The sequence below is a fragment of the Anthonomus grandis genome, chromosome 5 (assembly GCF_022605725.1).
Source record: "Anthonomus grandis grandis chromosome 5, icAntGran1.3, whole genome shotgun sequence".
NCBI classification, from domain to species: Eukaryota; Metazoa; Arthropoda; class Insecta; order Coleoptera; family Curculionidae; genus Anthonomus; species Anthonomus grandis.
This window is the reverse complement of record NC_065550.1, coordinates 20,845,646-20,860,891: the sequence shown is the minus strand read 5'-3', so window position 1 is coordinate 20,860,891 and position 15,246 is coordinate 20,845,646. Positions and strand designations below refer to the sequence as shown.

The 15,246-nt window shown below is 28.5% G+C and overlaps 1 protein-coding gene across 1 annotated transcript; it reads right to left on the bottom strand.

Moving 5' to 3' along the window:
* Positions 1–628: 628 nt before the first annotated feature.
* LOC126736632 (phospholipase A2-like) lies at positions 629–13,715 on the bottom strand. The gene is made up of 4 exons (XM_050441085.1): positions 13,233–13,715; positions 13,017–13,176; positions 12,784–12,942; positions 629–1,170 (listed from the first exon to the last, which is right to left on the bottom strand). Exons 1-4 carry the CDS (start codon positions 13,414–13,416, stop codon positions 1,092–1,094), a joined length of 582 nt encoding a protein of 193 aa, XP_050297042.1. The 5' UTR covers positions 13,417–13,715; the 3' UTR covers positions 629–1,091.
* Between the last annotated feature and the right edge of the window lie 1,531 nt (positions 13,716–15,246).

Genomic DNA, 15,246 nt, shown 5'->3' with positions numbered 1-15,246 from the left:
AGTTTTAAGAATAGACCAATAGAATTTTATCATAATATTTTAACGCTCTTAAATCTACCCTTAAACATCCTAAAAAAATATTAATGAAATAAACATTTCTTAAATATTTTATTTCTATTTTTCCAGAAATTCTCCAGGGCTCTTGGATATAAAATAGATTTCATAGAGTTTCAAATAATAAATATTAATGAAAAAGACCAAGATTTTAAAACTATTTCTGACATATAATATACAACAATAATAACACAGGATATAGATTTTTTTTTTTAAATTTTTCGTAAATGTTCTAAAATGTTTCCTTGGATTTCTACAATATCTAAAGTTAAAATAAAACTAATCTCCATATATAGCTATTGTATGGAGTTTAGGTATTGTGGCGAATATTTATATGGGCATAAGATTTGTAATTTTAATTGTATATAGTCAATATTGTCAAAAAGTACAATATTTTTTAACTAGGCTCAATTCTTGAGAAAATATTTATTTTAATTAATACCAACAACAATCTAATTTTCGTTACCTCTTAAGCGTAAAAAAAAGTTAATTCTTATTTAGTTAAGAACGTGTCATTTACTAATTTTTCCTCTCCAGGGAGAAAAGATTAAAGCGATAATTAATGCGTTAGGTTAAAACAATATATTATTATTACATATATTTGACTAGAAAAAATACTAATCTGTAACATGTCAATGTTGATGATCACTTGTATTTACAACTTTGTCTTATTCTTATAAGTTAACAATGCTTTATATATAACAGGTTTTCTTTAAAATATCCTGTAACCAATTACTTTTATTACATCGTATTGCCTAAAAAACGTGGTTTGTTAATAAATTCTCACTAAAATGATATTTATTTCTGTGTCCGTAAAATGGTGAAGTCTTCAGACTAAATATCGTTTAGCATACTTGATCTTATGGTGAATGTAAAATTGCCATGACAAAATCTGATCATTGTATAAAAGAAATACAGTTATTAAAGTGTACAAAAAGCAATATTTAAATATAATCTAAGACATTATTATTACTTATAATTTGTAATTAAAATTATGTATATTATAATATATTAACATAACGTTATTTTTAGAAACGTTAAAAATTGGGAACATCAAACCACTGGTACTTCTTGGGCTGGTTTTCATTTAAAATATATTCTATACATTTTCTGCGCCTGAAAAAAAATATATTTTCGTTTAATTTTACGTATTTTTTAAAAACTATTTCTAAATAATAAATCAATTACTAATGATATCAGGAATAATCAAAATACATAGAACGGTTAATACAATAATAACGTTTGTAATATCCATACAATAGGGTTAATTGTGAATCTTGAAAAAATCTAAATTTTATTTATTTCAATGGATCCGTTACATAAAAACAAAGATAAGACAAGCAAATAAATTAAATAGAAACATATAATACACTAAAAGAATTTATTTCAGCTTTGGTGCCCCTCATTTAGCAACCACTTTGTCAGTATTTATATATATAATTCTTGTTGTAAATTTTTTTATAACAAGATGTTATACATAGTGTTTAAAATTCAAGGACATAATGATCATTGTAATATCGAAATATCACTGAAATGATGACAAAGTTGCGTGATTAAAATCTTAAAATTAAATATTTCCGGAAAAATGCAAGAAAGACCAGAATATATTTTTAATTTTTACTTTCTTTAAAATAACTTAAATTCGAAAAACAAAATACTTATATATTGCGGAGGGTTGTTGGGTGAGGTCAGAAATAAAACAGAAATCTGTTTACTCATCCTCAGGACACTGAAATGGATTTAAGTAATCATAGATATAAAAAAAGTAATTTCAAGTACATAAAAAACACTATTAAAATAAATGTCTTTTACGTGTACAAAAATTAAAACAACAAAAAAAAATAAAAACCACGACACAATTAAAATTACATTCAGGTACAATCCGTAAAAAAAATTTTTTTTATTAAAAAAATATATAAAATATATTCTTCATACATTACACCTCTTTGCTAAGTCTAGGTTTTTTTAGTTATATTTAAAACACATTTATAATAGGAGCGTAGAATTATTTTTAACATGGGTTAAATTGTAGTTGTTATTGTGGGCAAACTAGAATCAAGAATAAGCCAAGAAACAAATGTTTTTATTCTTCCAAGCGTTAATTTATTTAATTTTTATGATTCAATGTTATGTTGATTTTAAGGATTAGTAGATAAGGAAGATGTATGTACCTATACGTTCAAAACCAGAAACTTAATTTTTTAATACACTGTGGGATCTAAATTTGGGACGTACACTCTTTGACAAAAATAAAATTTTGTGTTTCAGTTTTATCTTTTTGGTAATAAATTAAATAAATTATAGTAACTTGCACTCAGATCACCGATGACTTGTTTTTTGTTAATACTTTCTTTGTACTTTTTTATATTAACCATTTCTAGTAAAATTCTTTATTTGTAATTTGATTCTCTGCCAATGATCTGAGTGCAGTTAAAATCAAATTGGTGTTGTTGATTAAAGGAGTGTTCTGCTGTGACTGCTAGAGCAGTCTTCCCAGATGCTGCGTGGTTAGTTGGTTTTACGCTTCTTTCGTGTTCGCTAATTCTGGTTTTTAAGCACCTGCTCGTTTGACCCACATGCAGACCTTGACAATCAGAACAAGGTATTTTTTAAACCACGCCACTTTGTAACTCATTTGGTGTTTTATCCTTGAGTTTTGAGAAGTATTTGTTGATGGTATTTTCATTTTTGAACGCTATTTTAACTTTATTATTAGAAACCACTCCTGTTAGCCTTTCAGACAAACCTTTGACATGAGGAATTTTTGAAAATGTATGGTTTTGGTTTTTTTTGACTTTAATAGTTTATGAGGAAAATTGTTTTTTAATTTGTTAAAATCTTTTTGGTGAAAACTGGAATGAGATAAGGCTATTGCGCGGGATTTTAGGTTGCTAATTATGTGAAATTTTTGTTTAAATGAGTGATTTGATTGATAGTTAAGAAATCTCTCAGAGAAAGTCGGTTTATGATACCAATCAGTGATGATTATCTTATCTTCTGTTCTGATTGATAGAATGTCTAGAAATAGAAGTTTGCAACCAACAACCCTTCGCAATATTGAACATATTGGGTCACAAACATGAAAGTGAAAATACTTATATTTTTCTTATGGGAACTTTTTCCAACCTTCAATGTGATAGTGATTGAATTGCATATCAGTAATTTTTAATTATTGAGGCGACTTTTAATCTTCTGGTAAACATCATTGACTTTTTGTTTCTTATGAGCACTATGCGGAGAAAAATATTACAAATTTTGTCGACAAAGCTAATAAAATAACTAAAAACATACAATAGCGATGTGCATTTATTATCTAGTATAAAGCTTTTAACTAACTTTGATCATGGGCCTGGATAATAAAAATTATACTCCCCATTTGTAAGTTCATAGTGGCCTTTTTAGAATTGCTGATATATGCTTGCGTATTAAGCAAACATTTAAAAATGAATAAAGAAGGAAATGTTAATATTTTAAATTTCTTAAAGAAATTCTTAACAGGGAGACCTATTTAGTCTCAGGGAATAACGAACGGCTCTATTTTATAATTTGAAAATAAAGCTGAAATTGGATCACACAACACGTATAAGGGTGTATCAAAGATGTGACTCAATAAGAGTATAAACTCGTAATAAAACATATAGAGCTTAAATTTTTATATAAAGCCTAGAGGGGCAACTCTCTTTATAAGGACTTGCGTACAATAAATCCCAAAAACTTTACAGATTCAACGACGTCTGAGCTGTTATTATGAAGTACAAATACTTCCAACGTTTTTTTGTATGACAAGACTATCGTTTTAGAAACGTTATGGCACAGAAAATTATAATTGCACCTCGATTTAAAGGGGACTAGGTCATTTGATACGGTTGTATGTAGTGCCTTAATATCCGGGTTATTCCAAGCAAAACTTGGAGGAACAGATAGATTTTACAGAACTCCGTAAATAGACATATCTTACAGCCGTAGTGCTGCAATTTATTAAATAAGCTATTGGGATTTATACAGTTGAAAGAAAATTGCAGAAAATTATTGCTCTGGAGTGATAGTTGTTTAGACAGGAATATACTCGACTAAAAAGGTAAAACATAGCATGGTTGGTGCATTTGTTACTTAACAATTTAAATGGATGGGGAATAAGTATTTTATATATAAACAAAAAAGATAGAAGCCTTTCTTAGCCAGACCTTCAAGGATGTTGGATAATGTAGGAAGAGGTGCAACTCTTGAATTTTGCGGATTAATTTCTAAGTATAATGATCCTATTGAATCGGATATTAAGGGTATTAATATCTGTCCTGAATGTCATTTTTCTAGATTTTTAATAAAGAAAATATCTAGAGTTATATAAGGCATATAGATTCCCCATACATTTTTGAATGCACATAGATAGGCGTTTTTCAAACTTTAATTCGTTATTTAAAATAAGCCCCAAAATTTTGCATTCTGTTTTTAAAGGAAGAATCTTATCGCTAATCTTTACAACAACTCTTTCAGTCAGATATTTTACATAAATAGGCCTACCAAAAAACACCACAAAGGATTTACTTGGGTTTACGTGCAGAGCATGGTCTATAAGAATTTTGTATAGTGTGATTAGATCTTCAATTAGAGAGAGACAACTATGAGCCAGCAGGAAGGGCAAAGAAGAGTAATACATTTAAGGAAATTTTTTAGGAAAAATTCAGGAAATGAAGAAGTATATAAAACAAAAGGAATTGGTATAAAATTTACCCCTGAGGTGTTCAATAATGGTTCCATAGGTGTAATTCAGGTGTCAATTAATGCCAAGATAATATGATTTATTGCCATTTAAAATCATCCTTTGCTGGTGATTCATAAAATAACTCTGAATTAATTTGATTGAACTCCAATGATAACCAAGATATTCCAAGACTAGTAATAACGTAATATGATCTATGGTATCAAATGCCTTGGAATAATCAAGTAGAACCAGAATAGTAAAATTACCCTTGTTAATAGATCTAATAATATCATCAACATTAAGAAGAGTCGTTGCACAACTGTGACCTTTTCGAAAACCTGATTGAGTGGCGCCAATTAACTTTTCAGACTCCACGTAGTCAACAATTTGATTCTTCAGGGCTCGTTCAAACATTCGACAATATTGGAAGAATGGAAATGAGCATTAAGTCATTGAATTATAATATTGGTTTTGGGTATTGGCACAATATCAGCCCGTTTCCATTTAGAAAGAAATACAGAATTTGTTATACAATTATTTATTAGATGACAAATATATTTTAAAATAAAAGGACAGCAAAATATTTAAAAAAATATATTTATTTCATTAGAACCAAGAGTTTTAATTTGGGTTAAATATTTAAAAACTTAAAAAAAATATTGCGAATAGGATTAAATATCCTACCAGATAAACTATCTTTTTTTGTTTTAAAAATATCGAAATTCTTTATTGTTTACCAGAATATTTTACTATTGCCATTATTAGGACGTTGCTTCAAAAAAAAATGTCTCTCTACGTATAAGCTTAGTAATATAATTTCGAAGCTCTTTATATTCATTGTGAGATTTTTTTTAAATGTAAATTTTACCTTTTCGCGAAGTTTTATCGTGAACTTTACATTCTGCGTTATTTATGGAAGATTTTTTTTCTTTAATTTAATGGTGTTTAAAGGCGCAAATATGTCTATAAGCAAATTATTATTAAAATATTTTTATTTTGTCACAAATATTATCTAAATCAAAAACATTATGCCAGTGGATCGATTTTTAAGGAATCATAAAGGCCTAATAGATTGGCATTCTTTAAATCTCGATACTGATATGACTGACTTCACTTTCTCCGTCACAGTTTTAAACGCGAAAATTGCATAAATCAATACATGAACATAAATATTAAGGCCTAGCGTGCTTGCCATAAAATGCTCAAATCTCTTTGGATGTTTAAGTTATTCTTGTCAATTCATCAAAAACTTGCTTGAATGTACAAACCAATGCCATATTCGGCTCAATCAAATAGGTTAATATTAGTGTCACCTAAAGAAATCAAATTATCAGTTTGTGGTAGGCAAATTTATAAGAATTCCATCGATTTCAGGAATAAAATGCCTTAAAGAAGAGTCAGATGGATAATAGATATATCCTACGATTAAACTTTCACCTTTTAAATGTAATTTTACTTAAAGACACTCAATACAATCAGAATATGGTTATGCACCAAATCATGTGATAATGAACATTTAATATACATAGAGGAAAAAGTCTATTCTGAAGTAAAGTCCATGTAACATAGAAGAGTTAGTAGGTGTGTTTAGTAACTTTCTAGTCTGACGATAGCGTGAACACTTGCCGAAATGCGTCACTCCTGAAATCAGGATTAGCATTTTATTTGTGGAGAAAAGACTTCCCCTGCTAACTTTTCTTTATTAATTATAGAGCCCGGCACCTTCTGCATGACGTCCAACTTTTTTCCATGTATAAAAATTATAATTTTTAATTGGAATAAGTATACCTACCTCAATTACATTATAATTATTATGTAGAACATGATCCCTAAAATCGATAAAATAAGCTGTTGCGAACTCTATGTTTAAATGAAAAAAGTTTGATTCGTGAAATCTTTATCACCTACTTTTTTTAGCGGAATAATATTTGCAGTCTTTAGGCAGCTTGGAAAAGCATCATTTTGAATTGACTTATTAATTAAATTTGTATGATGGTTTAAGATGTATTCTGGCAGATTTAAAATATTTTTATGGCAAGTTCATCTATCCTAGATAACGCTTTGTTTTGAATAAAAGTTATTATACTGCGAAGCTCTGCTAATACAATGGCCGTAAAAAAGAAACTGTATAAATTACACTTCCTTTTCTATAACTCTAATTAAATAATCGTAAAATTTTGTGATAATTTTTTTTGTAAAGTCTCACATAATCATGAACAAAAAAAGGCTGTACGAGATTTTCTTTAAATGTAATAATGAGCGCATATTCTTTGCTCATTAATATAAGCCTTTAGTAGAATACGGTTTATGATGTTTGATCATGATAGGCCGAAGAGGAAAAACTTGGAAGGCAAGGCTAGATAATGACTTAGTGAATCTAGAAAACCCAGTATCGACATCATTAGAGAGAAAATTCCAGTTGGTTGTTGATTGTGATATAAGTGCTTCAAGTTTTAAAAAAAATTATCAAAAAAACTCGACGTAATTTGCTTGTCTTATTTGTTTTTTTATATTTTTTACAAAATTTAGTTAGTGCTACTTTATGATCAGAGAAACAAGATTTAAAAACAATACAGTCAGCGAATTTCAGATTAAGAGATAACACAATATAGTTTATGATAGTAGCTCTTGTTTAAGTTATTCTTTTATTCAGTTATTAACTAATATTAACTCTTCTAAGACTAAATTTTACCTGTCCAAGTTGTAAAGCCTATCATCTAGGCAAATTGAACAAAAACAGATTGAGACCTTTAAAAGTGGTTTTCCCTAATAGTGAGTTGGCATCCTCTGTTTTAAAAAATCGTAAATCACCTGATAATTTTCCAATTAAAATAAAAGCTGACCTAACACCTATTCAACGTAGGCAAATAAAAAATGCTTATGAAGAATTTACTTTGCGCTCACGTAGAGAACAGAACTTATACATACAATATTTTAATGGCATTCCTAAGGTGGTCCAACAAAAGAAGAATAATGCTATTAAGCAAACTCCAAAAAACCAATTGTATACTTTCATAATACGGGTGGTTTGTGAACTAAAATAGCTGATCCGCGAAATGCTATCAACAGTTGCATATATAATGTTGTAATTTTGGTAGAATCTTGGCTTAATGAACATCTCATTTTAAATCATCTAATTTTTCCACTTGGTTTAGTAGAAAATTATAGAATCTTGTTATTCAAAAAAAGACTGAGGATCCATGGATCCCATGGATTATGTTAATTTTTTAAATTTGAGGAGTAAATGTAAAACTTTTCATGATGAATGTTTTAGGTCTTATATTGAAAGAATAAATACTGAAATTTCCCACGATCCCTCTTCATTTTGGAAACACAATAGATTGCACAGGTCTGATTCATACCCCAATAGCATGCATATGAAAGCCGAGGTTGCTGGTAATGGTCAAAATATTGTAGACTTATTTGCTAAGTATTTTGAAACTACATACAGGCAACCTATCGGCAAGGCTTCTGACTATAAATTTGATCACAGTCTGGATTTAAATCGCATCTATTTTCCTTTGTTGGACATATTTGATGAAATCTGACGCCTTCCAAAAAAAAATTCTCTTGGTTGGTATCCCATCTGTTTTTCTTAAAAACTGTGTGTGCACTCTGAGTAAGCCTCTGCATCACCTTTTCCATTTTTGGCTTGATCAGGCAAATTTCCTGATTATTAGAAGGTAAGCTTTTTAACACCAATTCATAAAGATGGCGATAGAACTGATACTTATAACTGTGTATATTCAGTCTGTAGTTCCTAAGCTGTTTGACAGGTTGTTTTCTGTGCGATTTTTATGGGACTATAGGCGATTGCTTAGTGATCATCAGCATGATTTTCGTCAGGGTAGATCTACGGTGACTAACCTGTTGACTTACCAATATGATTTGATTGGTGCTTTTGAGAGGTCCGTACAGGTCTATAGTATGTATACAGACTTCTCGAAGGCCTTTGATAGGGTTGGTCATGAACATCTTGTTCGGAGGTTTGGGGCTATGGACCTTGGTAGGACTTTGGTCGAATTTTGTCACAGTTTTTTGACTGGTCGCACACAGTTGGTCAGGATAAGTAATTATATTTCTAATGGTATTGAAGTATCTTCAGGCGTGCCTCAAGGTTCGCATAATGGACCGGTCTTTTTTAATTTGTTCATAAAAAAATTGAGTGATAAAACTGTTCATTTAAAGCATCTTGCTTTTGCTGATGATTTTAAACTACTTTGGTTTAAGTATTGGATTTAAGTAGTGTTGCTGAGTGGTGTAATAGCAATAGTCTGAGACTGAATGTAAAGAAGTGTGTATGTATTTCGTTTGCTCGTTCTAATAAAATTATTAATATTCAATACACAATCAATCATAACGAACTCAGGTCAGTTGATACAGTTATAGATTTAGGTACTCTTTTCGATACCAAGCTAAGTTTTTTGCCGCACATTTGCGGCATTGCACATTGCACATTGCACTCGGCTTGCTTTTTTTATAACATTGTTAAATATAAATATCCTATTTATCTTAATAAGAAAGTAGTATACCGTACGGATATCCATAATCTTAATATACGAAGAAAACATATTTTTACAATCCCAGAACACAATAAAGAGTCTTTCAAAAAGGGATTTTCATATAACATAGCCTCCACCCTTAATAAATTCAAAATTAATACATTTAATTTTTCTGTTGTGTATTTAAAAAATAAAATCAGGCAGCAACTCCTTTAGCAAATTTAGATTTTTATCATTGAGTTTAGCAGATCTAGGGTAGATGTAGATAATAATATTATTATTCGTCCACATTGTTAGCTTGGTTTAATGTAAGTCTTTTTGCCTACTTTATATATAATTGGGTTACTGGCAAAAATTGAGGAATTATTGTGAAGGTTATTTGAGTGCTATAATGAAAAGTGTATAGCAATGCATGCGCTTTAACAGCCCCTTCCTTGGGAGGGATGCTGAATAAAAAGCCTTTTGTTCCAGTATTATATGTATGTAAATATTATAAACTATGTAAATGTTATGGAACAATAAAATGATTTATTATTATTATTATTATTATTATTTTGGATATTATTAACAGGAGTATGCGTAGTCTTGGTTTTATCACTAGAAATAGCGTACATCTTTCACCTTATTTTTTCAAATTACTTTATTACTTTTTGGTACGTTTCTTACTTGAGTATGCGTCTGTAATTTGGTCCCTTTATTATGATTCCCATATTGAATGCCTTGAGGCTGTACAAAGAAGATTCTTAAGATCTCTTGCCTATAGAGCTGAAGTTAATATTTTTCGTAATTATTACATCCACTTTAATGCTATCAGTGTCCAATTTAATATCCCTAATCTTAAAGTCAGACGGCACTATTCTGATGCTTTAACGTTTTATAAGATCTTAAATGGTGTATCATTGTCAACAATAGAAGGATCAACTCTTCCATGTTTCGTTTACCCTTTCATTCGGCCAAATATGGGTTTTTTTCTCCGCTGACTAGGACTTTACGTTTCTTTAATGAAAATAGTTTGGATCCATTTTCCAGCGGCTTACAGTCATTCGAATCGAAAATGAATAATCTTTTAACCTACGTTCCTTGGATAGTGTTAAGTTTTTAGGCTTGTTGATGATTGTTTTTTCAGAGGTTTTATCTTGGTATATTTTTCTTGTAATTCTAGTATTATATTTATATTGTTATATTTTCTAGTATTTTGTATTATCGATTTTGTTTTTGTAAACTGGCTCCACCGTATATTGAAATAAATAAATAAATATATTAAAATAGAATGAAGAGATTCTTAGGCAGCATACCTACTAACAAATTAATATTGGGATCGCCCTGTAACATTAATTTCCTTTTTAAATGAAGAAATTCTAGAAAAATCAGTAATTTTTGACAGAATTAATGTACATCAGCGTCAATGGATTATCAAAAGTCGTTATCGCTTAGAAATCGTTGTTAGTAGACCTCCTGATCACCATGAGATAAATTACTTTTATTAGATTTAGTCACTACGATAATATTCTTCAACAGACAAAGGCTTATTTATAGTTTAACTACTCTTTATTTATATCGTTTCCAATTTCCGGAGAATGTACCTCTTTTAATAAAAGAAAGGAAGAATTTATTATTTAAGATAGATCTTGCTATCTTGCTGATCACGAAACTTGCTATCGTTAGATTTTTTAGAGGGTGCTTGATCCTCTGATCCCGTCAGAAATATTAAAAATATTTTGATAAAATAATTTACGAATCTTTTCATTTTTATAAAGACCTTAAATAAAAGGCAAATCCGTGAGTTTTTAAAATATTGTTTTTTTTTAAACATTCGACCAGATTTTTCAATTCATTAAGCGACTGAATGACATTGAGTATTAAACCAATCAATAACTTTAAAATATGCAAAGTTAGAAAGAATACTTTTAGTTTAAAAAAAACGCGTCATCTTTCAAATAAAATTAAAGTCAATAAAATTATATAGGTTTTTAGAATATTTAGATTTTTGCAAACCTTTTAATACCATCAAATTCAATTAATTAAATATCTGTGGTTATTATTATTAGTAGAAGCTAATTGACTTTCATATGAAACTAACATTCATAAAATGGTTGTGGAATATTTAAATTTTTGTGAGGCTTTTGACTTTATCAATGGTTTTTTAATCTATTGAAGACCCATTCAATAACTTTGGAACAGCTGTATTTACAACAGAATTTTATAATAAACTTAAATATAATAAACTTAAATTAATAAGAATATATGCAAATTTCAAAAATATTTAGATTTTTGTATAGCTTTTGGAAATACCAAGTTTTTTTATTCCAATGAATAACTTTTAATAACTCTAAAACAGTGGCATTCCTAAGGAAACTTGTATGAACCTTTCTTAAAATTAAAATTAATAAAAATGTTGCTTAAATTTACAAAATGTTTATATTTTGTATAAATCCTTTAATAGTATCAAGAGTTTTTCAACCCATTAAAATGACTCCTTAATAAGTCCAAATTGATTTTATTTTTAAATAAACTTGCAAGACCCTTTTTGGTATAGACATTCGCCAGCTTTTATATGAAATCAACATTATTGAAGACCTATTCAATAACTTTGGAACGGCTGTATTTACAACATAAATTCATAATAAACTTAAATATAATAAACTTAAATTATAAATATTATATGCAAATTTCAAAAATATTTAGATTTTTGTATAGCTTTTGGGAGTACCAAGTTTTTTTATTCCAATGAATAACTTTTAATAACTCTAAAACAGTGGCATTCTTAAGCAAATTTGTAAGAACCTTTTTAAAATTACAATTTATAAAAATGTTGCTTAAATTTACAAAATCTTTATATTTTGTATAAGTCCTTTATTAATATCAAAATATTTTCAACCCAATAAAGGCCTCCTTAATAACTCCAAATTCGTTTTATTTATAAATAAACTTAAAGACTTTTTGGTAAAAATACTCACCAGCTTTTATATACAATCAAAATTAATAGAAAACTTGATTTAAAAATGAAAATATTCGAATTTTTGTAAAGCTTGTAATAATACTTTTGCAATTTTATTAAGTGGGATATATAGTTCTAACAATAATTAAGGTTAATGTTTAAATGTTGGGAAAAAAACGTTATTGATGGACACTATAAAAATTATATACTTATAATTATAATAGACGAAACGTAGTATCATCAATTTTAAATAAACCTCATGTAGGATAATAAAAAATATTATTTATTTTGCTTGACTTAAAATATTATTAAAAAAAAACTTATTATTTATTACGTTCTTTTAAAAAAATTCTACATTTTTATTTCTATTTTAAAGTTCTAAATTGGCATACTAATAAACCATAAATTGGGCAGGTTTGCCATATTTTAACCGACCCTGTATCTCTGCCGAGATTTCAGTGGTTATTCTCGAATTTAGGACAAAATGTTGGTTTTTAGTTACTAAAATTTTTACTTATTTATATAATTTCTATTCAAAAATTAAACTAATTAATAGGTAACATATACATATTTATTAAAATACTTACGGAAAAAGTGCAAATTTTTGACAGTTAACAATGGGATGCTCAAGCCTGTAGCATTTAGTTCCTAGCCCGGTAAAATAAATGAAGCCAACTTGCTTTGAGCTTTTTGAACCTACACTTTTCAGGCATTTATAAAACTCTTTATCACATGCACAGTTTAATCTAAAAGTGAAAATGTCTTAGACACAAGATTTTTGATAACAATAAAAAAAAAATTTAAAGTAGTAAAAACTGACCTGGTATAAAATGAAGGATTTTCTAAACCATATTTTGTTTGATAACCTTCAATGATATCAGGGCATTTATCATGAGTTCGGCAACATTTATCAGTATCTCTGTGCAATCCCAAATCAGTATCGTTGGCTGCTATATTACCCGCTCCACACCATTTTGTTCCTTTAAATTATTATTAAGATGATCTAGCCAAACTTGTTGCAAGTTGTACAACTTACCTGGAAAAATAAAAAACCAATTCGGTATTCTTCTTTCTGCCGAACGTAAATCTTCATCAATTTCATTCAAATCTACTTCTACATCATTATCCCAAACTATCCTATATCCCGTTGCAATTTTTGTTAAGAAATATATATTTAAAATAGTGAACATTATTGTTTTAGTTGAAAATTGAATACTCATTGCTTTTGATGTAGAGGAAAATGCTAAACAAAACCCACGAGCAAAATTAAGAGTTATTTTATATACGTGTAGGTCCCCCAATTTTTAAAATGTAAATTTCCAGTATTGCATATGATAAACTTATTAGGGTTAAATCAAAGAAAAATGTATCTTTGATAACAACACATAGCAAGAAATTTGATTATCAAACCCACTTGTTTATATCAGCTATTTTGTTTTGCATTTCCCGCATTAGTCTGATAGAATAGTGAATCCCAATGAAGGACACCGGAAGTTAGAAAAGGTGTAAATGTTAGTGTAAAGTATTATTAGTTTGTCCTTTTTAATTAAGAGCAAGTGATAATTTTGACAGGTTTATATATTTAGTTTTACACAATAATATTATGTATACTTGTCGCTCTTACAAGGAAATAATATACTATATCTTTATTATTGTAATGATCTTTTGATGATAAATAAAAATAAATGTCTTGAGATAGTGATTTTAATAAAATATACATTAAAAAACACCAGTTATGTAAAATTCTAAATGTATTATGTATACAAGAAAGTATTAAGAATATGTTGAATAATCATAGAATATCTTGGAAAAACCCTCGTAGCATAATAGGTGCTTCAAGAATATTAAAATTAATAAAAAGAGAGCTTCCAGTCGTTTTCCTAAATAATAAAATCTTTTTTATATAATATTGTGTTAATATTGATAATATCAGAGTCAATATTTGCCAACATAATATTTTATGATTACATTTTTCGTTAATGATCAACTTAACTCAACCCAACAGTATTAAATAAATTATACGTATGGAAAATACTGTGCACCTTCTTTATTATATTAAGGATATAGTTTTGATATTGTAATATAATATTAGACATTATTTAAAGTAGATGACTAGATTAGGGGAAAGTCGGGTAAGATGAGATCCTTCATGTTTTATAAGGAAAATCTGCTACTATCTACTATGCACTCTAGTAATTGTTTGCTGTTATCATTCCAATAAATTTTCATAGATAATTACGTGCAATTGAACTGTCAAACAAGTTTTATAGCCCTCAATAATTTTTGGTGGTTTCAAGGTCGATTTCTTGTATCAAAAAAACATTCTGCCAAAAGTTTTTGATTGCAATTAAGGAGCAAATGATTACCTTGTCTTATGCCGTAACACAAATAATCAAATATTATGTACGCTTTGGATACAAGTTTATATTGTTTACAAATAACTCACTGCAAAAATGCATTTTGGGTAAAATGGGACCCTATTATATCAAGTAAGATAGGACCATTGATTCCTTTTCTTAACATGTTCTTTTTTATTGGTTATCGAAATTATTATGAAGTTTATGTTTAGATAGTATACCAGGTGGTGCGTCGCCGAGCGAAACAGAGGAAATCCTATGTAAATTTTAAGGGGGTCAATTATTGGCTTCCTTGTACATTTTACAGAAAAAATGTAAGATAACTTTTTGAAGAGACCGCATAGTGCCACTTAATTATGGCTATTTTTTCGTCGACTGAATAATTCATACTTGTTTTCACATATCGACTGTCACTGATTTATTGACACTTTTCCTCACGTCAGTGACAATATTCATTTTACTGGTGCCCGTTTGGTTTTACCTTAACTGAAAATTTGCTAATTTTGCAATTACATTTAATTAAATAATTGAAGATTTGCTTATCAACATTTTTTGAAACTTTACACAAGGGTATAATTATAATTTTTGTAAGTTATTTTTGATCTCCTTACATTTATTATCCATATAAGAATTGAATATAGGATTTACTTTGCTACATTGACTAATAAAGCTGGATACGCCCACGATTTTTTA

What these genes read in the sequence shown, in the direction of transcription:
- LOC126736632 (XM_050441085.1), bottom strand. Translation starts at nt 13,416, where the DNA reads ATGAGTATTCAATTTTCAACTAAAACAATAATGTTCACTATTTTAAAT. An exon ending in AATCCTTCATTTTATACCAG is followed by an intron (nt 12,943 to 13,016) that starts GTCAGTTTTTAC and finishes TTTCACTTTTAG; the next exon opens with ATTAAACTGTGCATGTGATA. An exon ending in CAAAAATTTGCACTTTTTCC is followed by an intron (nt 1,171 to 12,783) that starts GTAAGTATTTTA and finishes ATTTTTTTTCAG; the next exon opens with GCGCAGAAAATGTATAGAAT.